The sequence below is a fragment of the Gracilinanus agilis genome, chromosome 6, assembly GCF_016433145.1.
Source record: "Gracilinanus agilis isolate LMUSP501 chromosome 6, AgileGrace, whole genome shotgun sequence".
Classification (NCBI taxonomy): Eukaryota; Metazoa; Chordata; class Mammalia; order Didelphimorphia; family Didelphidae; genus Gracilinanus; species Gracilinanus agilis.
This window is the reverse complement of record NC_058135.1, coordinates 97663644-97690421: the sequence shown is the minus strand read 5'-3', so window position 1 is coordinate 97690421 and position 26778 is coordinate 97663644. Positions and strand designations below refer to the sequence as shown.

At 34.3% G+C, this 26778-nt stretch overlaps 1 protein-coding gene across 1 annotated transcript in view; it reads right to left on the bottom strand.

Moving 5' to 3' along the window:
• The window catches only part of NEK1 (NIMA related kinase 1), a 116341-nt gene that overhangs the window by 25921 nt on the left and 63642 nt on the right, over positions 1-26778 (bottom strand). Inside the window, exons 21-30 of the mRNA XM_044680089.1 lie at positions 26204-26299; positions 25158-25328; positions 21276-21341; positions 20970-21192; positions 19669-19821; positions 17725-17865; positions 10629-10737; positions 9661-9755; positions 6805-7046; positions 522-673 (exon numbers count right to left, since the gene is read on the bottom strand). Of these exons, the coding sequence (XP_044536024.1) occupies positions 522-673; positions 6805-7046; positions 9661-9755; positions 10629-10737; positions 17725-17865; positions 19669-19821; positions 20970-21192; positions 21276-21341; positions 25158-25328; positions 26204-26299 (1448 nt within the window). The remainder of the gene's footprint in view (positions 1-521; positions 674-6804; positions 7047-9660; positions 9756-10628; positions 10738-17724; positions 17866-19668; positions 19822-20969; positions 21193-21275; positions 21342-25157; positions 25329-26203; positions 26300-26778) is intronic.

Genomic DNA, 26778 nt, shown 5'->3' with positions numbered 1-26778 from the left:
TGACCCAGTATATGTCAGTAGGCCTGACCCTGGGTTCAAAGCCTGGTACCATCCAACACCACCCGCTTTTATCTTTTGCTTCATTAGTCCAGGCTGCCCCGTGCCCTGCCTTGCCTATCTAGTGACTTTCAAGTCATCACCAAAGACGACTTCTACCAATGAAAAGTACGTCCTGCTCTATTTTTAACATGGTCTTGGATTATTTTTAACTTTGTATATAAGTTGTGATATTCTTTGGGGCATAAAGGAAGGTCTCTCACAGTGCTCTGGGTCTTTTAGTCTTGACCAGACATCTGGATTAATTGTGAGACTGGCCATCTCTCGATAAACCTATTTCTTTATTGCTTGGAGACTTTGTTTTTTTGCGTTCCTGTCCTTAGAAATTACGCAACAAGTCCACTAAAGACTGAGATAAAATAATAAAAATATAAACCTGAGGTTGAGTTCAGAATATTTATCTATCAGAATAAATGCAGAGACTGAAGCAATTTTTCCCTCAGATCAATGAAGTCATAACATACATCTCTTCACAATCAGAAGGTGCTTCTTTAATGGGTTCATCTTCAGCATCTTCTATTTCAAGATTGTCTTGACATACATCTACCACAGTGGGAACATCAATCAGTGTTCTGAACAGCTTAGAGAGATCTGGAAGTGAGCATGTTCTCAACATCTAAAAAAATAAAAAGATGTTTTTATTAGCAAGGAGAATAGGAAAAATTTAAAAATGGAAAACATGTTTACTGCACATATATCATACTTTAAAAACATCAATTCTTAGTGTCTCAGCTTCAAATTCCATCAGTTTAATGAAAAAGAATGTGCTTTAAATTTTTATTTACTTTTTAAAAACATCAGTCATTTTCCAATGACTTCTACTCTAATGGAACTTTACTTCTTTGAAACATTAAAAGAGTTGAGCAGAATAAATAATTTTGATTATATTAAATTAAAAAGTTTTTGTACAAACAAAAACAATGCAACCAGGGACAGCTGTGTAGCTCAGTGGATTGAGAGCCAGGCCTAGAGATGGGAGGTCCTAGGTTCAAATCTGGCCTCAGACACTTCCCAGCTGTGTGACCCTGGGCAAGTCACTTGACCCCCATTGCCCACCCTTACCACTCTTCCACCTAGGAGCCAATACACAGAAGTTAAGGGTTTAAAAAAACAAAAAAAAATGCAATCAAAATCAGAAGGGAAACAACAAACTGGGAAAAAATCTTTATAACAAAAAATTCTGACAGAAGTCTAATTACTCAAATATACAAGGAGCTAAATCAATTGTATAAAAAATCAAGTCACTCCCCAATTGATACATGGGCAAGGGACATGAATAGGCAATTTTCAGATAAAGAAATCAAAACTATCAATAAGCACATGAGAAAGTGTTTTAAATCTCTAATAATTAGAAAAATGCAAATCAAAACAACTCTGAGGTAGAGAAGGGGAGAGCAATGAATGTTGGAGGGGATGTGGCAAAATTGGGACATTAATGCATTGCTGGTGGAGTTGTGAACTGATCCAACCATTCTGGATGGCAATTTGGAACTAAGCCCAAAGAGTGATAAAAGAATGCCTGCCCTTTGATCCAGCCATGCCATTACTGGGTTTGTCCCCCAAAGAGATCATAGATAAACAGACTTATACGAAAATATTTATAGCTGCGCTTTTTGTGGTGGCAAAAAAACTGGAAAAGGAGGGTATGTCCTTCAATTGGGGAATGGCTGAACAAATTGTGGTATATGCTGGTGATGGAATACTATTGTGCTCAAAGGAATAATAAACTGGAGGAATTCCATGTGAACTGGAAAGACCTCCAGGAACTGATGCAGAGTGAAAGGAGCAGAGCCAGAAGCACATTGTACACAGAGACCAATACACTGTGGTAAAATCGAATGTAATGGACTTCTATACTAGCAGCAATGCAATGACCCAGGACAATTCTGAGGGATTTATGGTAAAGAACGCTATACACATTCAGAGGAAAAACTGCAGGAGTGGAAACACAGAAGAAAAACAACTGCTTGAACACATGGGCTGATGTGGGCATGATTGGGGATGTAGAGCCGAAATGACCACACCAATGCAACTAACAATAATATGTAAATAAGTCTTGATCGATGACACATGTTAAAACCAGTGGAAATTTGCGTTGGATATTGGGGGGGGGGGGGTGAAGGGGAAAGTGAAAACAAGAATCATGTAACCATGGAAAATTTTTCTAAAAAAATAAAAGATTAAAAAAAAAAAGATTTGAGCAGGACAATTTAACAAAATTGACCTTGCCATTCCATATCTATTGTCTACTATCATTCCACCAGGAAGTTGGAGGCCAGTTGCCCCAAATTTTATTAAATAGCAAGAAAGTTTAGGTTCTTGCTGGCTTATTATTTCACATGTTCTAACTAATTAGTCTTCTTCCTTTCCCTCAATTTTTTAAAGTACATAATTCAGGTGGGCCACAGGGTATATATTAGAGATCCAGGGTCTAGTATTACACATCCAATATACAAAATATGATTGAGAGTATCACAGACACAACAGGTTTTTTAAACATCTGCATAAAGGTAGAGAAGAATGAAGACCAGACTCATGGCTTAGTAACTGATACTTCTTCCATTATAGCTTAGCCTTTTCATTCACCCAAAGAACATAAGCAATGATACAAAACCTCTGTCAAAAAGTGTTGTCTCATGAAACGTCCTAAAGCTAAATTTAAAATTTTTATGTCTGGCTAAATTATTTCTCTGTAATAGGTCCATTTATTTTTAGCTATACTGTTTGTAAATATGATTCCTATTTAAAAAAAACATTCCATAAGAAGAAATGGTTGGGTTTGAATAGACAAAAATAAAGCATTTTATACAGTTAAAAAAGCATTTCCAAAGTAAAAGAAGAAACAGATTGGGGAAAATGTTTTCATTAACTATGTCTGATAAAAAACTGATGTTCCGAATCTTTTAGGAATGGATACAACTGTTTAAGAAAATACTATGGAAACATGGTCCTAAGTTATTAATAAGATAATTTCTGAAAGAAGAAATATAACTGAGTTATAAGTTAATAACTTATGATAAGTCAATTACTTAATAACATGTTCAAAATCTCTAATGATCAAAAAATGCAAAGTAAAATAATTTCACAATACTTCCTTATTCTCATCAAATTGTCAAAATACTTAATAATGACAAAATCAAGTGTTGGTGTCACTACAGACTAGTATAAACTTTTTGGAGAGCCCTCTAAAAATATACAATAAGAATCATAAAAATCCTAACTTTTGGCACGGATTCTAATATTCCATGGGCAATATTCTAAAGATCTGCTGCTTTATCTATAATAATAAAAAAAACAGAAATAACTATTTCCAATTATTAGAGAGATAGCTAAACAAATTATGATATTTCATTTGCAATAGAAGTATTCTGTATAAAATTCCAATAGCAAAAATGAAGAAATGTAAGAATTTCTACAAAATGATATAAGCAAAGATAGTTGTAGAGTAAAATCATATATACTGACCACAACCATATTTAAAAAAAAACAACAAACCATCCAGCAACTGCAACACCTTATAAAGATACAAACAAGTTGAAAGGGAAAAAGAACCAAAACTATTACTATTATTGTTTTAATATATTTTATTACTTTAAAATGTAGACATTTCAAATATTTAAATATTTTATTTAAATGCTCACTCCATAATTTACTTTTAAAGTACTACAAAGTTCATATTTTAAAAAATATTTTAATTGGAGTCAGAATGCAGATGAAAGTACACAACTTTTCAACTGCTTATTTGGGTCTATGTTTTGGGGATTTGGTTTTATAAGATTACAATGAATGAATGATATGGAAATGTGTTTTGTATGATAATACATGTATAACCCAGATTGAATTGCTAGCTCCAGGAGGGGGAAAGGAAGGGAAGGAAGGGAGACCACATAACTTAGGAAAACTTCTGTGGACATTTGTTATTACATGTAATTGGTAAAAAAATAAAAATAAAAATACTTTAAGAAACCTCCTCCAAACAGTTTATGTACTAGAGCAGGGGTCGGCAGCATATGGCTCTTTCTGCAGGAGCCATAAAGTCCATTTTTTTTTCAGGCGCTGTTACAGGAGCTGCACTGTGTACACTGTACAGCTCTCAGCTCTCATGAAATTACATTTTAAAAAATGTGGCGTTTATGGCTCTCATGGCCAAAAAGGTTGCCGACCCCTGCTCTAGAGAGTTCATTTCACTTTAGCTATTTTTTATTAAGATTAAATCATCTTAATTTCTTAAACCTTCATTCTTCCTATTTTCCATGTTTATTTGTATTGCATTTCTCTACATATACATTCATTTTATATCTTTTTAAAAATATGAAGACTAAAACCAAAAGCTCTCCAAAAAAGATGCTTAACCAATGCTGAGAAAACTGTTAGTCCCCAAGTTAGAAACATTCTTATCCCCATTTAACAGAGCACATTTTGTCAAACAGAAGTCTAGTCCTCAATTCACTAAAGCCTGTGTAATCTCACTGCCTAATATTTTTCAGTTATCTAGAAAATAAAGGCATTAATCTGGATCTCCATGTTCCACTCAAACTTATCCTATTACATGCTATTCACTTTTATATACTACATAGCAAATTCAGAATATCTGTCATTCCTTAAACAAGCTAGGGTTTTTCAACTCTGTTCTCACTTTTTTCCTAATGGTATGAGTGTGATTCCATTAACATGTAACTCTTGAAATTTTATCCACTTTTTTAAGGCAGATCTATTATGAAAAATACTTGAATCTACCCTTGTCCTGTTATCCCTAGAGTAATCACTCCTTCCTCCAAATTCTTGGAGCACTTTGTACCTCTTTATATGATGTCTATGACTGGGATAAGATAATTGAAGTATTACTCATAAATCTGAAGATAACACAAAACTGAAAGGCATAAATGCATTACAAGAATTATACATTTGGGGAACAGCTAGGTGGGTCATTGGATAGAGACACAGACCTGGAGATGAGAGGTTCTGGGTTCAAATCTAGCTATGTGACCCTAGGCAAATCATTGGACTCCAACTGCCTAGCTCTTACTGCTCTTCTGCTTTGGAACCGATACTTAGAACCGATTCTAAGACAGAAGGTAAGAGTTAAAAAAAAAAAAAAGAATTATACGTTTAGGGTTGGAAGCAGGGGTTTTGGTGTGGCATCAACAGGCACATTAGAATCCCAGGTAGGGTAAAAAGAACTACTATAAGCTTCATGTTAAATTCATTGAGAAAGTTGGAAGACTGCCCTTGAGGTCAGTAGATAAGGACAATAAGGATGTGGAGAAAATGATATGAATGGTTGATATTAACTTTAAAAAAAGCAAGATTGATTATTGAGAGATATAGTTAGAAGAATGGTCTGGAAGTGGCAGTGGGAAAGAAAGAGTATGCCATCTATTACAACTAGTCCTCCAAGTTAGAGAAAGTGGGAGAAGGTATTGCTCCCAAAGGAGAGTGTTGCAAGAAACGTACTGTTCTCAGGGGGCACCCAGCTTTAAGTTACAGTGTGAAGAGGTAAGGGGTTTTATTGAAACTATAGCTGGGATTCCAAAAGGAAAAGGCATGTAAGAAGTGTGAACCAATATAGAGAGGGCTTGGAAAAGAACAGTCACCAGATCTTGTGTTTTTCTAGTGAATGGTTGTCTTCCCTTATAGTAGTTGGCACTCTCTATAGCTGGTGGTGGCTCTGCTTTGGACATCTCCTTATTGATCCAAATTTTCTTTAAGTTATAAGGTAAAGATGACCAGAGGAAACAAAATAGTGTTGTTATGTAAGTGACTTTTAAAATCTAAAATTCAGAGAAAATGCTCTGGCATGAAAATGGTTTATAGCTATTTTTCAAGATGCTCAAAGATCTTTTCCCACAGATGTTTCCTAGGTTTGTGTCTGAGTAGTCAAGAGTGTCTCATTTAATAAATGGGGAATTTCTATAAAAATGTGCAAACAATTAATGTACTCTACATGTATATTTAAAACATAATGTACCTGATGGAGGCAATGAAAGTGATAATTCTCCAGTTACAATCAACAGGCATTTATTAAGCACTATATGTTGAGTATTATCAAGAATACATAGCTGCAAGTTTGGAAAATGTCATCAGAAAGCTGCTCTTAAAATGTTATTTTTAGCAGTAGTAGTAGTAGTAGTAGTAGTAGTAGTATTTATAGGGTGCTTTAAAGTTTGCAAAGTGCTATAGATATGTTATCTCACTGGATCCTGACAACAAACCTGCAAGGTAGGTGTTATTATTATCCCTATTTAACAGATGAAGAAATTGAGGCAGACAGAACTTGACCAGGGCGCACACAGAAAGGATGTAAATAAATGTCTGAGGCCAAATTGGAATTCATTTCTTCCTGACTCCAAGTCAAATTCTCTACAGAATTGTTAAGCTTTATATTAGGTTGTTGTAAACCTTTTATATTACATACATGTAAGTTTAGTCTTATATAAGGGTAGAAGAGGGTAAGTGCCAATGAAGGAAAAGGTTATGTAAGGGAAAGGCTCTAAATATGTGAAACTTTAAAGAAAGTGAACCCAATAGAAAGAATTCCGAAAAAGAAGTTAACAGGAAAATGGCCTCTTGTTTCAAGTTCCCAATGATGGCCTTATGTTAAGAGGAAATTCTTTTCAGTATTTTGCATGGAAAAGAATAATCATGTGTTTTCCTTAAGGGATTAAAATTTTTTTTTCAAAGAAAGCTCAATGAACAGAAATACAATAATAACATCACAGTAGCTTATAATTTAACTAACATACTTGCCTTTGGATTATTTGCATCAAATAGACCAGTAGAAAGTCCAATTAGCAATGAATTCTTGTCTTTATTTTTTGCTGGTGAATCAGAACGGGCACGATAAGACTGTTGTTTTTTAAGATAACTTGATGGAAAGAAGGCAGCTTTTTTCAAGGCTTCAAAAGGATGTACTTTGTGAAAAAATGGTTCAGGATTCAGAGACTTCTTGAAATTAGGTTCAGGTTGCAAAGAATCATCTTTATCAGGTTCTAAAGCATAAAGGAGAAATCAGGCTACAAGGCCATGTAATGTCCCAAAATTTTTGTGTTAGAAGGGATTTCTCAAGTAATCTAGCTCAACCTCTACTCAAATCATATGCCCTACCATTAGTAATATTCCATGTGCTCAATAAAGTGATAAATACAATTTACCTTTTTAAATGATAATATTAAATATTAAAATTATTAACACAATCATTCCATTTAAGCAAAAATGTACCAAGAAAACAAAATTAAAAGTATGATGTATTCTAATTAAATATTCTAAGAATGATTGGCATCACATTTGAAAGGAAAATGATTAAAAAGTCATTGTTAAGTTCAATCGACCAACCAATCAATAAACATTTATCAAGCTCTTACTCTGTATTAGGCACTGTGCTAAGCTCTAGAGATACAAATAGAGACAAAAGACAGTCTCTGCCCTCAAGGTGCTCACAATCTAATGAGGGAGACAACATGCACACAGATATATACAAAGTGAGTTCTGTAGAGGATAAAGAGAATAATTAACAGAGGGAAGCCACTGGAATTGAGATAGGTTAGAGAAGGCTTCCCATAGAGAGATTACAGATGGGGCTTTAAAGGAAGTCAGGGAGGTCAGCAGTTGGAGCAGTGGAGAGACAGGGTTCCCAGATAAACCGTTAGTGTCACTGCCTGGAGCCTAGTGATGGAGGGTCTTGTTCATGGAACAGCCCAGAGGTCAGTGTCACAGGACTGAAGAATATGTGTTGAGGAGAAACGTGTAAGACTGGAAAGGCAGTGAGAGGGTTAGGTTCTGAGAGGCTTTGAATGCCAAGCAGAGCAGTTTATATTTGTTTCTGAGTAGGAAGGGTGGCATGAATGGACCTTTGTTTTAGTAAAAATCATTCTAATGGCTGAATGGAGGATAGATTAGGATGGGGAGATATCTGAGGCAGGTGTGAGAGGAGGGCTAACAGTATCAGAGGAGAGAAGAGGATGTATTTGAGAGATATTGCAAAGATCAATCAACAGACCTTGGCAAGAGATAAGATATGAGGAGTGGTAGGAGGTGATAGATAGTGAAGATTTGAGGAGAAACCTCAGTTACAAATCTGAGGGACCAGGATGGTGTTGCCCTTTACTGTGACAGTAAGGGGGTGGGAGGAAGGTTTAGGGGAAAAGAGTGAATTCCACTTTGGACACCTTGAGTTAAGATGTCTACTGGACATCCAATTCAAGATGTCTGAAAGTAGTTGGAGATGCAAGATTCTGGAGGTCAGAAGAGTTTGGGGGAGTAAAAGCAGATCTGAGAATCATCAGGATAGAGATGATCATTAAATTCATGGGAGCTGATAAGATCACCAAGAGAAGTAGTATAAAGAGAAGAGAAGGCGGCCCAGGAAAGAACTCTGAGGGTCATTTACAGTTAAATAGTGACCTTGATCTCAAAATAGATACAAAGAAAGAGTGGAAAGATAGGTGGGAGGAGAGTGCTGTCCCAAAACCTAGAGAAAAGAGAGTATTGAGGAGAGGAGAGTGATCAACAGTTTCAAAAGCTACAAAGAGGTCTAGGAGAATGAGGAATGAGGAAAAATGCCATTAGATCTGGCAACTAAGATATCATTGGTAATCTTGCAGGAAAAAGTTTCAGCAGTATGTTAACTTCAGAAGTTGGAATGTAAGAGGATAAAAAGTGATAAAAGAGAAAGTGGAGCCAACTATTATAGAGGGTCTCTGAAGGAGCTTAACTACAAATGGCATAAGAGAAAAAGGACAATAATTACTGGAAATGGAAAGATCAAATGAAGGTTTTGTTCAGGAAGGGAGATATGAGCATATTAGGCAATAGGAAATGAGACAATAGATAGACTGAAAATAAGTGCGAAAGTGATGGGATGGCAGAGGGGAGTAATCAATTATTGGTTTCTAAAATGCATATATAAAGTTCTAAAATGTATACACAACCCACAATTAAATTTGTGTAGGATATGGTTTGAATCCATTGATATTTGACTAGTTCAGCTTTATTTGCAGAGGGGAAAGAAAATAATCATGAAATGGCACATACTGACTTTGTTTAATAGCCCTATCATCTTCACTGAGTGTTAAACACTGTGGTGTTTCCTGGCTATATCAAAGTAACACTTCACACATTTTTGGTAAAGGTCTCTTTTACATTGTTATTAAAGTTAACTCAATTCAGGGCCACATAGCAAAACGATCAAAATACTGGCATATAACCCAGGTCTACTGATTTCTAGTCCAGTGCCCTATACCTATCATATGGGAAAGGTTAAATATTTTGCTTGGGTTTCTTCTTTGACCTTTATCACATTATTAGCAAAGTGTCTGGTATATAGTAGGTCTTTAATAAATCTCATTCTCTCTCACTCTTATCTATTATAGTGTGTATTTGCCAAATCTCCACATAGAATATAAGCACCTCAAGGGCAGGAATTAATCATTAAAAAAATTTGTCACCCTGGTGCCTTGCACAGTAATGTGCACTAGTATTTTTTTTAATGTGTTGGTTTCATTGTGACTGATGTGGCAATACCCAGTCTTTTATAGTACTCCAAATAAAGCATTTTAGTACCAATAACACTTTAAAAAAATAATTTTAAAAAGAAAATAAGCTAACCTATCTTAACTTTATCAGGTGATTCTGTTTCACTCAGATTTTCTCTTTCAGAAATTGCTTCAAGATCATTTTGTTTCATCGTTTTATTCTTCAAGCTGTCAACAGATCAAGAAAAAGTTATGAAGCATAGAAGTTATAAAGAATCAGTTACTTATACTGTAAAGCATATAGTAATTGCAGCAAGCAATGTTTTTTTAGTATGCTAAGAATTTGGGCTGGCCTAGTAATATAGTAACTACTGTCCCAAAAAGTCTAGCATTCCTCCTTTGGGGAGCAGAATGTAAGAGTAGGAAGGTTGGTAGCTGGGTCATGTATATTCAGAAATCCAGTGAGATGGGCTGGCTGGTTTCTATAAGCATAAAGGAGTACTAGGATCCTGAAACTAAATCTATCTGCTACAGTAAAAATGTGAAAGTTGATATCATTTGATTGTGAAAGTTGAAAGTACAGGAGAGAGGACCTGTACTCTCTCCATGACAAGATAATAATGAATTCCAATGGATTGGAATAGCAATACCTACTATTCATATCCAGTGACTACTTTTCTGATGATCAGCCTATCTTCTATAGGATGGTAGCAAAGTGCAACACGTGTTCTCTCTCACCTCTATCTCCTACCAAGTTTCTTTTATGTCCATATACCCTATTGTCCCACATATCCTGGAGGCTTCAAGGACATGGGTAAGTTAGAAAAGAGCCCAGTGGCCAGCTTTCTGCTTTTATTAGGAAGAGCTGGGGTGTGTAGAGGGGTGGGGTAAGGGAGCTAGGAGGTACGAGAACTGACTTAAATGATTTGTCTGTATGGGAGATTGTCAGGGAACGATTCATGGTAACTCTGCAGAGAGTCTGAAAGGAGTCCACATGAATGGACTTAAGTTCTATAAAAGAATTAGAATATAAGTATATCTAGCCCTAAAGAAAGCCTTTTGAAATAAAATGCAAAAATTATTTGGGAACAAGTAGCATACCCTGTTTCCTTTGTGTCTATAAGCCATGCCTCATTAACAGAGCAAGGCAAGTCAATATTGTTGGCTTTTCTTGATCCTTCTAAGAGTTCTGCTTCCAAATCATCAGGTTCTGTAAGAGAATAAAAACATGACAAGAAATTAATGTGAACCAGTCCTAAAATGAAATGCCAGTAAACCTATAGAAAACAATATGAATTTTGTTTAACTCATCAATATTTTTATTCTCAGATAAGTATGTTAACTTACTGAGGTGGGAAAGTACAGTTTAAGAAACTCTTTGATAGGCTTTCATTTTAAAGTTAATTTTCTGATGTAACAAAATTTCCTTTGCAAATTATTACTGTATAAGATTCTTCAAATGATATTTTCACTTTTTCTTGCTTTTTTTCTACAATGTGGCTAATATGAAAATATCCTTTCCCTGACTTCACATTTATGATGGGAACTGTATTGTGTAGGGCAGCTAGGTGGCACAATAGATAATGCAGGGCTGGAGTCAGGTAGACTTGAATTCCAATCAGCACTCAGATACTAGCTGTGTGTCCTTGGGCAAGTCACTTAACCCTGTTTGCTTCAGTTTTCTCATGTGTAAAATGAGCTAGAGAAGGAAATGATAAAACACTCCAGTATCTTTGCAAAGAAAACCCCAAAAGGAGTCACAAGGAGTGGGACACAACTCAAAACAACTGTAGAACAAAATTATATTGCTTGCCTTTTGAATAGATAAGTGAGGGGTGAAAAGAATTTGGAATTGAAAATAAAATTCAAAATAAACAAATAAATTCCTTTCCAGCACTTAAGAAAAATCCCAAAACAAATTACTACTGCATAAAGAAAAATATTTAATAGGATTCATTATTCTATTTCTTTATCATTTCATGATATAACACTGTCTTTTTCCCTGAAGGGAAAATAAAACATTTAGAGAAAGCATAAAAAAACTATACAAAGTTGTTAGAAGATTAATGTCATTATATTTCCTTTTTTGGTTCTTGAAATGACTTTTAGATAATTTGGATGGTTACTAATTAGACTTAAGGTTCAATAGCTCCAGTGAATGCTAGCACCCACAAGTAGTTTAAAAAAACACAGGGGAAAATCTCACTTGTGATGCATAGTGAAGGGAAATTGTCCAATGACCTACACTGAGTTTATTATGTTTGTATTTGCTATTTGTGTTTCGAAAGCAGACTAAGTTTCTTTCCTAGAAGGAGAAAAGACTGGAAGAAAGCTCCAGGCTATTTGGGAGAATGAGCATAGCTTAAATGGGGGAAAAAAGGGATACTGAGGTAGAAGAGACATAAGCCTTGTGTCAGGATGAAAGAGAATGGAAGAGTGCTACATAGAAAATAAAAAAGGAAGGAAAAAGATACCAGTATGATTAAAGTTTTAAAAACAGATCAAGGCTCTTCAAGAAGAGATCTGGATGCTTAAAGGAGACAGTAAATGTTTGTTGCCTCAAAATTGCTAAGAGTAGAGCCACAGAAGCTTTCAGGTAAGACCATCCAGTTAGAGGAGAGGAAGAAAAGAATAGGAGGAGCTGATGACTTCTTGCTCAGTAGTAATACAACTGCTCTTCAGCAAACTCTTGCAGTCTGATACTGTAGGTCAGGGGTCGGCAACCTTTTCGGACATGAGAGCCATAAACGCCACATTTTTTAAAATGTAATTTTGTGAGAGCCGTACAGTGCTCACAGTGCCGCTCCTGTAACAGCACCTGAAAAAAAAATGGACTTTATGGCTCCTGCAAAAAGAGCCATATCTGGCCCTCAAAAGAGCCAGATATGGCTCAAGAGCCATACGTTGCCAAACCCTGTTGTAGGTCATTCTTCTCTCTGGTTTTTGGGTCACCATTCTGTCCTGATTCTCCCTCCTACCTATGTGATCATTCCTTTTTCTGTCTCCAGATCATACCTTTTCTCTTCTCACTCTATGCTATTTCATTTGGTGATCTCATTAGCTCCCATGGCTTTAATGGCCATTGCTGATGATTCTCAAATCTACCTTTCCTGTCCAAATCTCTCTGCTGACCTCCAATCTCACATTTCCAACTCCTCAGACATCTCAAATTGAATATCCAGTAAACAGCTTAAACTTAACAAGTCCAAAAGTAAACATATTATCTTTCCCCCAAACCCTCCCCTCCTCAATTGCCTTTCAGATGTCTCAAACATTTGAAATTCAGTATTTTCAAAAGAACTCATTAACTTTTCCCCTAAACCCTCCCCTACTCTTACCTTCTCTATTATTGTGGAGGGCCACTCTATCCTCCTAAAGTGCAGGTCTGATCAGGTCATCCATCCTATTCAGGAAGCTTCAGAACTTTCTATTGTCTCCAGGATCAAGTACAAAGTGCTCTATTTGGCATTCAGAGCCCTTCATAACCTAGACCCCTCAAGCCTTTCTAGTCTTCTATACCTTATTTCCCAACATGTACTCTTGAATCCAGTGAAGCTCATCTCCTGTTCCACAAACAAGACATTCTGCCTCTTGGCTCCAAGCATTCTCTCTGGCTATCTCCCTGGAATACTCCCTTTCCTCATTCCTTGAAGCCATTAAGTCCCTTTAAAAGTCTCATCCGCTATAAGAAGTCTTTCCCAATCTCTCTTAATTCTTATACCTTCTTTCTGTTTATTATTTCCTATTTATCTAGTATGGATAGCTTGTTAATACATACTTGCCAGCTTATGGAACTTCGAATCATCAGAGTTCTTGCTCCTTGAGGCCAAGGACTTATTTTCCTCTTTTTGCATCCCCAGAGTTTAGCACAGTGCCTAGTATATAGTAGATGCTTAAAATTGACTGACTAACCAGATAACAATAGAGAAACATGTTTCATACTTTGGACATTTAACCAAGACATAACAGGGAACCTTTTAAGACTTATCAAAACAGATGGAAATGATTCACCTGGGCTCAAGTGATACTTCTAAAATAAAATCTAAAAAGTACTGTCAAAGATTATAAAGACTTGGCCAAAAAAATGGATGAACTAGAGAATAGGTCATGTTTTCCTTGCTCTTGCCCATTAAAGACTAGGTATACAGAAGAAAAAAAGTCATTTTGGAAATGAACGGCTGGCTAAGAAAGTGGTACATCCAAAATATCTATCTATCTATCTATCTATCTATCTATCTATCTATCTATCTATNACATCCAAAATATCTATCTATCTATCTATCTATCTATCTATCTATCTATCTATCTATCTATCTATCTATGATAGATAGAAATAGACTGGGTCTTGGATTTCTAGATTAAAATTTACCATGTAAGATTGAAAGATTCTTGGCCAGAGTTGTAATATACCTGATAAAAGGTGGTAAGATGGAATTTGCCATCTGTTTAAAATTTTTAATTAAAAAAATGACTTTAAATGAAAAAGGACATAGGAAGTTAGGAAGACTGTTTATATCTCCTAGATAATATAGAGGTTAGGCACAAAGAAGGAAGAAGAAAAAAACAACTAGAAAACTCATAAATTTGGAGGCAACTAAATCCAAGAAAGGAACAGTAGTAGAACTCAGATTCTTAGATATTTAAGTTTAGGCAACAAACAAGAAAATCTGGTGGGCTTATCAAAGGGGGTCAAATTTGACCTCACTGAGAGTTGGTAGGATGAAACTCATGACTGGTTTATGGATTTGAATGGTTATACTATATTCAAAAGAAACTGACTACATAAAAAGGAAAGAAGTTATTAGCTTTATACATCAAGAAGATATATTTCACATGAGGAAGTCCAGTCCAGAAACCAAAGAAGCAAGATAGAGAACACTGAGATGGTCAAAGAAGGGGAAAACAGAAATGATTTTGTTTTTAGAGTATATTATAGACTTATCTAGACTGAAAGGAAAAATAGATAAGAAGTATGTGAAGCAGATTACATTGTACACAAGACATAGATTTGGGGATTTGAGTTATCCAGATATCTGCTAAAGGTTTCTCTCTGCCAAAAGCAGAGCACTTAATAACTACTTTACTTGCAGTAATAATTTTAAATACTTCAAAAGGCAAACAAACCTCAAGAGAAATTACATTCTTTTATTTGCATTATTAACAGGAATTTGTTGCTAGCAGAGAAACAATCCTTGGAAGGAAATTATAATTCCCTATCCTAAAGTTTGTGACAAAGAAGGAATAGAAACCTATGCATAGTCTGACATATACCTGAGATTTTATGAAAACAGAGTGCAAAAAAAATTTCAGAAGAAAGATGGGCAGCACCATAGAGTAGAATATTACATAGAATCAGCCCAAGAAAGATGGGAAACACTTTAAGAATGAAGTTCAAAAGACAGAAAGGGAATCACTTCCTACAAAAAAAATGAAAGTTGTCTGAAGAGATGGATGTGGACAACTTAGATTAAAAAAAATATATGTAGAGAAGTTAGAAGCAAGGTAAGAAAGAGGGCAAATATAAAAACATGGTGTTCACATAAAAAGGGTAGGAGTGCTAAAAATTCATAAAAGTGTGAAGGGAAGCTTGGGACAATGGAAAGTGTTTTTATTTGTTTGTACTATACATGAAGGAAAAGGATCTTTCCTAGAAGTAGTAGATGGGATGATGATAGGCAATAACAGAGGAAAAGCAGAGATATCTGATTCTAATTTTGTTTGTTTTCTTTGCAAAGTAGAACGACCTTTGCTCCAGAAATGACTGAACAAAAATGATTAATGGGGAACTGATGCCCAAGAAAAATGAGATAGTACACAGTTATGTCACTTGGTCCAAATGAATTACAAAATAAGTGATTGATTTAAATGCTGAGTCACTACCAGTGATATCTGAATGAGCATGGGAAATAGGAAAGGTACAATGTGACTAGAGAAGGGCAGATGTCTTGGCATTCCAAAAAGGAAAGAGAATAGACTGGCAAACCCTCACTCTCAAATTTTATAATTCTATAGAGTATTTAAGTTATGAAGAATTTAACAGACTATCTTTAGAGATATGAAAAGAATTAGGCTAAAATCAATGAGATACAAATTTTTTAGTTCTTTGATTGGTTTAACTACTATCTTTGGACATTTTATATCCTCTATTCAAGACTCCTGGCTTTTCTTTTTCTCTACAATAATTAAACTTCACTATTTTCTTTACTCTCCCCCATACTTTTGTTTCAAGCATTATCTTTTAAAGCTGCAGCTACAGATGTTCTGATATCTCTAATACTCATTTCTTTCCTTTTTCTTTTACTTGTTACTTTTCCAACCCTGCCATCCCAATAACTGATACAATCCCCTTCTATCACAATGTTACATTCAAACCTAAAATAATAAATCATATATTTTGTTTTGGACAGCTCTACATCATGAATATCCTCCTTTGACTTACACTAAATTCTCACCCACCCTTTAAAGTCTAACTCAAATGTCACTTCCTCCAAAATATCTTCTGTGACTGAACAGGTCAGAAATGATGTGGACCTCACAGTGTACTGGAATTCTCTCACATATTTGCCATGAATCCATTTGTAATATAGTTATTTCTGTAGGTAGTCCTATAATGTATTAGGAGTCTAATAAAAATGCAGAAATGCAAAACAGTTGAGAAACTTGAAATTATATGTAGTTCTAGAATGAATACTGAAAAAAACCTAAACAACCTTGAGGTAACTATAAAAAAGTACAGAGGAAACGTAAAAGAAATTTAGGGCAAAATAATAATATGCACATATTAGGGCCTGATAAATGTTTATAAAATAAACAAATGAATGACGTGAATGAAGTATACTATGTCCCTGGTAGGGCTGTTTTCTAAACAGTAGTGTTCCTAAACACTAGGGAACATAGTCTTATTTTAATATAACCAAGGATGTTATCATCAAATGGAAAGTTTGTCTACCATAAATATATAAAATTCTATTCTTGAATTATACTAGCATTTATATTAAAAAATTCAATCTATTTTGTTATAGTAAAAGAAATAAATTTCTATGGTATAACCTATGAAGTATAGTTAAGGAATTATAGTGCCATGACTTGATGCATACAATATTTCATTATATATAATATATTAATTGTATTTGCAGAGATGCGCATATAGAAAATTTTTTAAAAATCAAAGTTTGAAAGTCTTGTCCTCATTTCATAATCATCTTTTGCACAAAAATCAAAAGCCAACAAATTACAATCATAAAATACTGTGGCTGGAAATTTCTACAAATATCAGATTCAGGAAATTCAGGGTTATGGTTTCAATTACATGTCGGAGCATAAATGTTGGCCATAAATGTAGCCACATGATCATACAGACTATGAAGGAAAAAGTTCTAGTTCTATTCAATTCCAAAAGACCATAGAATAGATCAAGTTACTTGGGAAGAAAACTTTGAATTTCCTTACTTTCATAGAATTTCAATGATGAATTTTTTGTACTTAACATATTCAGGCCTTTCTGAACAAGGAACTGAACTCTGATTAAATCAAATCTTACTTCATTTAGAAAACTTAAGATCCACGAGAGAGAATGTGGTGTAGAAGCTAAAAAACCAGTCTCAACATCAGAAAGACCCGAGTTCAAATCCCATCTCTGATATACACTGCTTCAATGATCTTCAACAACTCACATAACTCTCTAAAACAAAGTTACTACTTTGCATTGGTAGAGAGTTTCCTCATTGGGATTGCCCAATACGGAATTAGATTCCAAAACCCTTTCATCATATAAGTTCCCTATAGAATGAACACATTGAAAAGATTGTCTGCCCCTGTGGTGTCCTCCCTTTGATTTAATGGCTCCTCCCAGAACCTCCATTTAAGAAGGACATCCAGGCCTGCCATGTCTCATTCTTCTTCAGGTGGCACTTAGGATGTCCATTGCACCAAGTCAAATATCTGCCATGTCTCTAATCCCTTTATAGCTTCCTTTTATGTGTTGGCTTCTCCTACTTGAATGTAAGCTCCTTGAAGGTAGGGATAGTTTTTATTTTTTTACTTATATTTGTATTTCTGAAACATAATGCTTATTACAAACTAAGTTATTCATTAACTGACAGACAGATCCATTTAAAAAACAAAAAGCAATTAAGAACCAAACTGTCCAATTTTTCTTCCATCTTATGAGGTTTTAATGCCATCTGTAAAAATTCACCTGCTTCCTTAAGTTTCGGCTCTTCAGAGGCTTTAATATCAACCGTATCAACTATAGGTAAGGGATTTATTTCAAGAGAAACAAATTGTGCTTCCTTTTCCCCAATGATTAAGGTTTTGAAGTTTTCTCCTTTAGAGGTTTCTGTAGAAACAAAACCCAAAAAAATTATAAATGGTTTTCCAAAGGCCTTGAACATCATTTCTAATGATGTTTGAGAAATAATTTTTAAAAGGGGGTTCTTATAATGGGCAATCCTGTCTAGATATAACATATATCTAGTATAATAATACATAAGCTTCAGGTTGCCAAATTCTTAATGAAGTAGTTAATTTGTAAAAATATTATCAACTGTACCTAAATTGCATAGGAGAACAGCTAAGACAGATGTTAAAATGTTGAGAGAAAAAAGCATGCTTTTTTTCCCCATCTAAAATTTTTTGAAAAATTATATCCCAGAACATCTTAATTAATTTCTTATAAATGCTATCCACATCCAGACAAAGAACTGTGGGAGTAGAAATACAGAAGAAAAACATACGACTGACCGCATTGTTTGATGGGTATATGATTGGGAATTTTGGTTTTAAATAATCACTCTACTACAAATATTAATAAAATGGAAATAGGTTTTGAACAATGATACATGTATAATCCTGTGGAATTGCTCATCAGCTCTGGGATGGGGGAGGGAAGAGGAAAGGGAGAGAATATGAATCATGTAACCATGGACAAATATTCAAAATTTAAAAAAAAAAAAGAAAAAACTATATGTATTTTGTAAAAGAGATAAACAAAACGGAAATTCTGATTCAAACGGGCAGATACAATTAGCTATGCATTCATATATATATATATATATATATACACACAAAAATACAGATTATATGCATAATATTTTGCCTATGCTTTCATTTCAAGTAAGGCATAGTGTGGACTTTCTTTCATTTAAATGGGTTTTAGTTTTCCTAATGCATTCTAAAAAGTGACAAAATTTCTCTAATAAAAGAAGTACATGGAAATGATTTAAGCATGACATAGAGGTTCCTGGTTTTAATGAAGACCATTCTGTGTGAACAGCTTATTAGCATTCCTTCTCCTGTCCAAAAATGACTATGTATATTCTATATGGAATAATTGATGTATATGTTGTTTTCTCCCAGTACACAGTACACAGAATGATTGTTTCCATATTTGCCTACTTCAGTGCCAGACACATAGTTCGTATTTAATTGATGCAGTAAAATGAATTCTTCATCTAGCTATGAGAAGCTCTATTTGCTATTTAATAATAACTGACATTTATAAAATTTTAAAGTTTGCAAGTCCCTTTGCATATATTTTCTTAATTGAACTTCACAATAACTCTGTGAGGTATTACCTTCATTTTATAAATGAGTAAAATAAAGATGAAGTAAGTTGCCTATAGTTAAACAACTTAGCTAAATGTCAGAGGTAGAATCAGAACCCATGTCATCCTTGCTACAAATACAGTGTTATAAAACTAGAATTACCATACTTTATAAATGCATCTTGAAAAATTTGACAAATGACTATCAACTTGTAATAAGCCTGCTACCAAAACTACTACCAGAGAGCACTTTTTTAATAATTTTGTGTTGCCTACAAATTCTCCTCTATGACATGACTTTTTAGACTTCATTCTTTTTTTATTTTCTCTTCTTATTGAATCACAGATCTCCTCAAAGAAAATGTATTCAACCTCTGAACAATAATCTTTTGCAATACAGTCCCAGAGAAATTCCATAGAAGTGAATGAACTCACAATCAGGTTATATTTTACCAATGAAAAGAAATATCAAATGTTCTTATTAGAGTTAATTAAAAGGACATGTTAAATGTCCTTTTGTGAATGGTACAATGTCTTTTTTAGATTGATGTTTTTACCCACATTAAAACATTTACTTAAAAATATTTAGTTCTTACCATTTTTAAGTGTCTTTTCATCCAAACATTGTGTCTGAAGTTGTAGTTCAGCTTCTCCAAGAATCTTGAGAACAGATTCTGTTGGGCTTTTCCCCCAGACTCTTCTTGGGGATCCTTCAATATCTAGTTTAATAACATGTCCCACTGTAAGTTCTGTAAGAGCAAAAGAAGTAGGGAAATTGAAATGGCTATAATAAAATACTGAATTGTTTTATTTCTTTTTTAAGTTCAGATCATGTAGTGCATTTTTAGAGTTATTTGCTATTAATGAGGTTAGGAGATGGAGACCAAAGGAAAATCTCCAACTAAAGAAAAAGAAGGAACACCAAGATAATGTTTTAAATAAAAATATCACTTAAAATTTTTCAGTTAGAAGTCAAAATAGGAGTTTCACATTTCAAAATCCTTTGAAAAGAGTAAGTCCTCCTTGCTGTAGTTTAAACAAGATCTCCATCTCCCAACTCTGTGCATTTTCACTGGCTACCCCCCATTTCTGGAACTCTCTTCCTTCTCATATCAGTCTGTCAATAAACATTTATTAAATACCTACCTACATGCTAGACATTGTGCTAAGTGCTGAAGATACAAAGAGAGGCAAAAGACAATCTTTGTCCTTAAGGAACTTATAGTCTAATGGGAGAGACAACATGCAAACAAATATGTAAAATAAAAGCCATATGCAGGATAACTAGGAAATAATTAACAGAGGGAAGGCACTAGAATTAAGAGAAATTTAGAAACACTTTCAGTAAAAAATGAGTTTGTTTGAGACTTAAAGGAAGCCAAGAAGCCAGTAGATGGAGATGAGGAGGGAGAACATTCCAGGCATGGGGGGCAGCCAGAGAAAAAGCCTGGGCTTTAGAGATGGACCACATACCCACTCTGTCCTTCCCCCTCTTCAGTAAACTCTAGTGGCCTCTTATCATCTTCAGGATCAAATACAAAAGCCTGTTTGGTATTCAAAGACCTTCATAATAATCTAGCCCCTTCCTGTCTTTCCAGTCTTTAGGTTTTACTTCCCTCCATGTACTCTTGAATCTGCTGAAACCAACCTCACTTACCCCACCTAATTAACTGTTTTCTAAGTGCTGATAAGATAGAAAATTATTTTTCTATGAAAATTTCCCTCCATTTTTTAGTTCCTTATGGGCACAAAATGTGTATTAATTAAAAGACCAACTTGCTTTTTATTTTAATAAGTGCCCATCTTCTTTTGTATCATTTAGTATATAAATAATATAAAGTAATTGCTTTCCTTTAAAAACGAGAAAGATTTCCAACATCTTTCCAATTATTCTCACCTGTAGGAAAGGTCTCTTCCATAGTTAACTTGGCTAGAGGAATTTCCAGTTGACTTCCTGCCTCCCATTTCTTACGGTCTGATAATATGGATTTTTCTTCCTGATCATCTTTAATGTCTTCATTCACAGTTATTTTATCAATTTCAGAAGTTGGTGTTTTTTCTTCTTCCTCTTTGTGAGCCTTGAGGTTTTGATTTAGTCTACGCAGTATCTCTCGTTTATTCTGCAACAGTAATAGTTTTATATTTTGAAATATTTACATAAACTAAAAGGGTGAAGAGAAAAAGCTAACAAAATTTTACTTACTGAAAGTGCATTATCAGTATTTTTCATTTCTTCTGAAGTTTCCTGAATGTCAATTAAACTATTGTCCTTTAAAATGAGAATGGTACAAGATAAGACAATGATAGCAGGAAATATTTTTCCTTACAAAGCCCATTACGCCTCTAACTTATGCTTCCCTCCCTCTCCACCATGAATTTTTCCATATTAATTCTTTAATTTCTGTGAAATGATAGTTTGATTTCCTTTACAGCATCAAAAAATTTCAAAGTCAATTAAGTAACAACTTAATACACAGTTTATTAGTCATATCTCAACTACTTGATCAAATATGTGGATTATCTAAATCTTTGGTAATCACTATCTCTTTTGGTGCAAGAGAAGGGGAGGAGGGCTATTTCAGCTCTACAGAGACAGGATGATGAACATAAGTCAAGTTTCTCTATTAGCAGATCTCATTAAGATTTGGGAGGTAAAATGATTAGATAGTAAATAAAAAATGAGTTTTTTTAAAATGGTATTTGAATTTATTAATGTTTTCTCTGTCCTACATTATCATAAAGTTGAGAGTTAGGTCAACTGCTTTCTGTTCCAAAAAAGAAAAGCAAACACGAAAATGAGAGCCAAGTTATTTGTTTGAATGATAGCATATACTTAGTCTTTCTTTTGATTAGCCTACTTGATAAAAATCTAGGTCACTAGAGTTTATAAGAAATTTCAAAAAAAAGTTTAAGTACAAAAAATATGAAACAAAGCTTTTAGATTCAGAAAGTTTTCAAAGCAGAAATTTAAGAAATGTTTACTACTGTAACTACAGAAAGAAAAACTATTTGGCAAAAGTATTACTTAAATTTTTTACCACTTGGGAAAATAAAAGAATGTTAAGACTAGTCAATTTAGCAATATCAGAAGTAAATGAGACAAAGATTTTACCCAGTTAAAGTAGTCAGGATATTAGCAGTTACTATAACTAGAGAGATGAGAATATATAAGTCTGGGTATCATCTAGGGTTCACCCAATGGTATCTAAAGTTGGAATAAACATTGCAGTAGGTACAAAAGAAATTTATTTAGAGTTGAGAGAAATAAATTTTTTTCTAGAAGAGCAATTGCTTTTTAAGGGAAATTCTCACTGAATGGCCAGAACTTTAAGTTTGCATAGTCATGAACTTGTCATTATCAACAATCTTATCAAATATGTGACTTATCAACAATCATGGATCAATCAATCACCAAGCACTTATTATGTTCAAGAAATATGCTAAGTACTGATATTAAATGGTTGAGGTGCAAAGGGGAGAAGAAATTCATTTGATGAGCACCATATAGCCCAGGATACTGGGCTATAAATTACTTCACATCTGTTTTCAAAATTCAAACACTTTAAATGATATAAAAAAAAAGTGACTATAAATTTCTCTCTAACGGAAAATTAGGATAGTTCCTTTTAAATGAATAACATGTTAACTGTCATCCCAGGCAGCTATACTAATATTTCCAAATATAATCTTTTGGCTCAGCCCATATTTATTTGTCATGCTCTCATTTCTGGCTTGTAAGAATATAATGACCCAAGAATTACATAAAGACAAAGCAATGTAAATGTAAAGATCACTAAGTAAAAGTAAACTCTAAGTAACTGTAATAATTAACTTTGATCCCTGGGAACAGATAATGTAACTTACACTCCTATTGTTGTAGAACATAGGGAATTAGAGGAGTTAAAAATTGTAAATGTTATTAGATATGGTCATTGTATTGGCTATTTTTATTTAACTTAACAATAAAAGGTTCAATCTGAGGGGCTAGATATATCCAAAAAGGGCACCTCCACAAACGCAAATGAAAAACATTAAAAAAAAAACATTTAAAAATTTGAAGAAGAGACATAATATGATACAGATGTAGAATTGGAACAATCTCATAGTTTGGTAGTTTATCTTTCACTAATACATATTATTTCTAGTTAATGTGATTATATTCCTGTATTTGCATCCATATACTGGCATGGCCACTTAAAAAATCAGTATAAAAATCAGACCAATCAGAACATTAATAAAGAAGTTTTTATAAAATAAGCTTTAATTATACTGGAATCTCATTAAGGAAGAAAAAAGGAATAAGCATTTATTAAGCACCTACTATGTTCCAGGCACTGTACTAAATGTTTTGCAAATATTAACTCATTTGATTCTCACAACAACACTGTAAGGTAGATATTATGACAGTTGAGAAAACTAAGGCAGACAGGGGTTAGGTCATATAACCATGTTTAGGGTCACATTTGAATTCAGGTCCTTCCTAATGTCAGGCTTGGACTCTATCCACTGCACTTACATGCCTGCCATTTATTTCTACAGTATTATTTATTATATTTGGTACCAATTTGGTATTATTATACAGTACCAAAGAATTTGGTACAAAAGTGGTTCATCTTGGATTCTTAAAGTTATAATTACTGAAACGAATCAATCAAAAATTTTTATTAAGCATCCATTATGTGCTGGACATGGGATACAAACACAAATATGAGTATGTGCTAATTTACCTCAAGCAGTTTAGGTTCTATTGGGAGCATAGCTAAATAAAGGATATATATCAATTGATAAACATTTACTAAGTGCCTACTAACATCAGTCACACAACTTGGTATTAGGGATACAAAGATTAAAAAAAAAAAAGGAAACAATCTCCAATTTCAAGGAGCTTACATTCTATCAACAAAGAAAATACAGTCATATACCCTGGTGTGGGGCCTCATTGTCTAATGCTGGACTATTGCATTAACTTGTTGGATGATCTCCCTGCCTCAAGGCTCTCTGTGCTCTAGGACATTCTCCACTCAGCTCTCAAGGATCTTCCTAAAGTTCATGTCTGACCATGTCAACCCTCTTACCTCAATAAATTGTGGCTCTCAAGTACCTCCAGGATCTATTTTAAAATCATGTTTGGCTTTTAAAACCTTTTACAACCTGGTCCTTTCTCACATATTTTTCCATTCTTCATACTCTGTGATCCAATGACATTGGCCTTGCTATTCCTCAAATTTGGCATACTACTTCCCAACTCCATGACTTTTCACTGGCTGTCCCCCATGCATAGCTCTCCCACCTTACCTCTGCCTTCTGGCTTCCCTCAAGACTTCACTTAAGTCCTATCTTCTGCAAGAGGCTTTTTTCCTGATTTCTTTCCCCTACTCCTCTCCCCTCTCCCATTACTAGTGCCTTCTTTCTAAGATTACCTCCTTTTTAAACTGTTAATACCTTGTATGTACTTGGTTGTTTGCATGTTATCTATTCCATTAGAATATGAGCTCATTAAAGGCAGGGACTACATTTTATATTTTGGTCTGAACACTTAGCAAAACGCCTTTAGTAAGCATTTAATAAATTCATGTTGGTGATGACAGTAAACTGAATAGATTTAAAGACAAGGTAGATAGTGAGGAAGAACATTAGTGGTTGGATGGAATAAAGAGAAATATCATAAAGGAGATAGCTCTTGAGCTGTATCTTTGTCTTGGAAGTCTGGGGATCTGAGACAGAAATGAGGAACTAAACAAAAGAACTTGGAGAATGCAGAGGACCAAAAGAGTCCTAGGGCACCACTCTATGAAGAGGAGGAATGAGAAAAAAGTAACTATAAAAAGAACACTTACAAAGAAGCCTCACTTAAATGACAATCTCAGGCCTGACATCTGAGTAAAGCTCTAGTATACGAGGGATCAATTGCACAAAACCTTCGATGTTCTTATTAAGAAACAATTCTTTTGCCCTTCTCAAAGAACTTGTCCAAATATCTAGACTTGACAACTGATTTAGTATTTTACTACTAAAATATCAAATTTTCATTTTATCATTTTCATCCACCTATTCTTTTCTTAGTCCAAAATATTAAAGAACTTACCGCACCCACTTCTTTTAAAGCTGATGTGATAGAGATAACTGGCACATCAGGCTTGATCTCTGACTGGGAAGGAGAGCTGCCCAATTCATGCTGTTCCTGGAAATGACCAGCTCCTGCTGCTGCTTTCTCACTGCAAGGTACGTTGGCAATTTTTATGCCTTTAGCTACCAACTGTAAAAAAGGGTTGATAGATGGAAAATTTTAATTTATTGGGAGAAAGAAACCAAAAATACATAGAAAATGTGTTTGCCAACTGGATATATTAGGCTTATATTAAGTATCCATGTATAACATATCATAGGATAATTTTCCTCAGATTGTATAATATCTTCTTTTTTGTAGAATAAACAATGAACAGATCATTGACTTCTTTCAAATCTAATATTAATTGTTCTTTTATTTCAAATCAGTAAGTTTACTGAATATAAAAATCATTCTATCAACCATATTCCTCAAAACAAATTCATTTGCAGTTTTTAGTAGACATCTAATAGCATTTAAATATGGAAAAATCAAGAGTTACAGAGAAAGAAAAAATGCTTCTTTCTGGGGCTAGGTTATATGTTTAAGTTCACTAAAGAAACGATATTGAACTAATGGAAAAATTATGATATTGAGAGAATAATTACACTTGAAGTAAAATACAACAGAAATTATATCATAAGTATATTCGATCATTAAAAATGCATCCTAGGTTGAGATAACTCTGTTTTATCCTGAAATTCATGTCTATATACAATATAAATAACAATATCTAACATTTATATAGCAATTACTATGTGGCTGGTGCTATGCCCAACTATTATCTCATTTGAGACTCACTAACTCTAGGAGGCAGGTGTCATTATTTTCCCTATTTTACAGATAAGGAAACTAAAGAAACTGAGGCAAACAGAGGCTAAATGATTTGCCCAGGGTCACCCCTAAGTGTCTGAGACTGGATTAGCACTCATGTTTTTGAATGATACACATTCATGTTTTGATGTATTCTGCAAGGGTGGGGAGACACTAGCCTATTAGCATGGAGCATATAAGCAGATTCTTACATGTTCTTCCCAAGCTTGCTTCTCTCTCTCATATGCTTCCTTTCTCTTTCGTTCTAGTTGTTCTTTCAATACAGCAGCTCGAGCATTTGCTTGGGCCTGAAAATGAACAGAAATGAATAAGCAAATGTCACCCAGAGAAATCCTGTAGCACACAAGTGAAAAAGTTAGGAAAATGGTCATGCCCTTTGTCCCAAAGATCTCATGTCTAGGCATTCACCCTAAAGAGGTCAATCACTAAAAGAAAATCCTTATCTAAAGTATTTATAGAAGTACTTTTTGTGGGTGCAAGAATCTGCCAAGCACTCTGTTAAGTACTTTTTACAAATATTATCTCAATTGATTCTCACAACCTGTGAAGTAGGTATTATTGCCCCATGTTACAGGTGAGGAAACTGAGACAGACAGAGGTTAAGTGACTTGCCCAAGGTCACACAGCTAATCCTAGTTTGAAATCACATTTGAACTCAGTTCTACCTGATTCCAGATGCACCACTCTATCCACTGTGCCAACAGTTAACAGAACTATTTTCTAAACTAGGAAAACAACATACACAACAACTATAACAATGTAAATG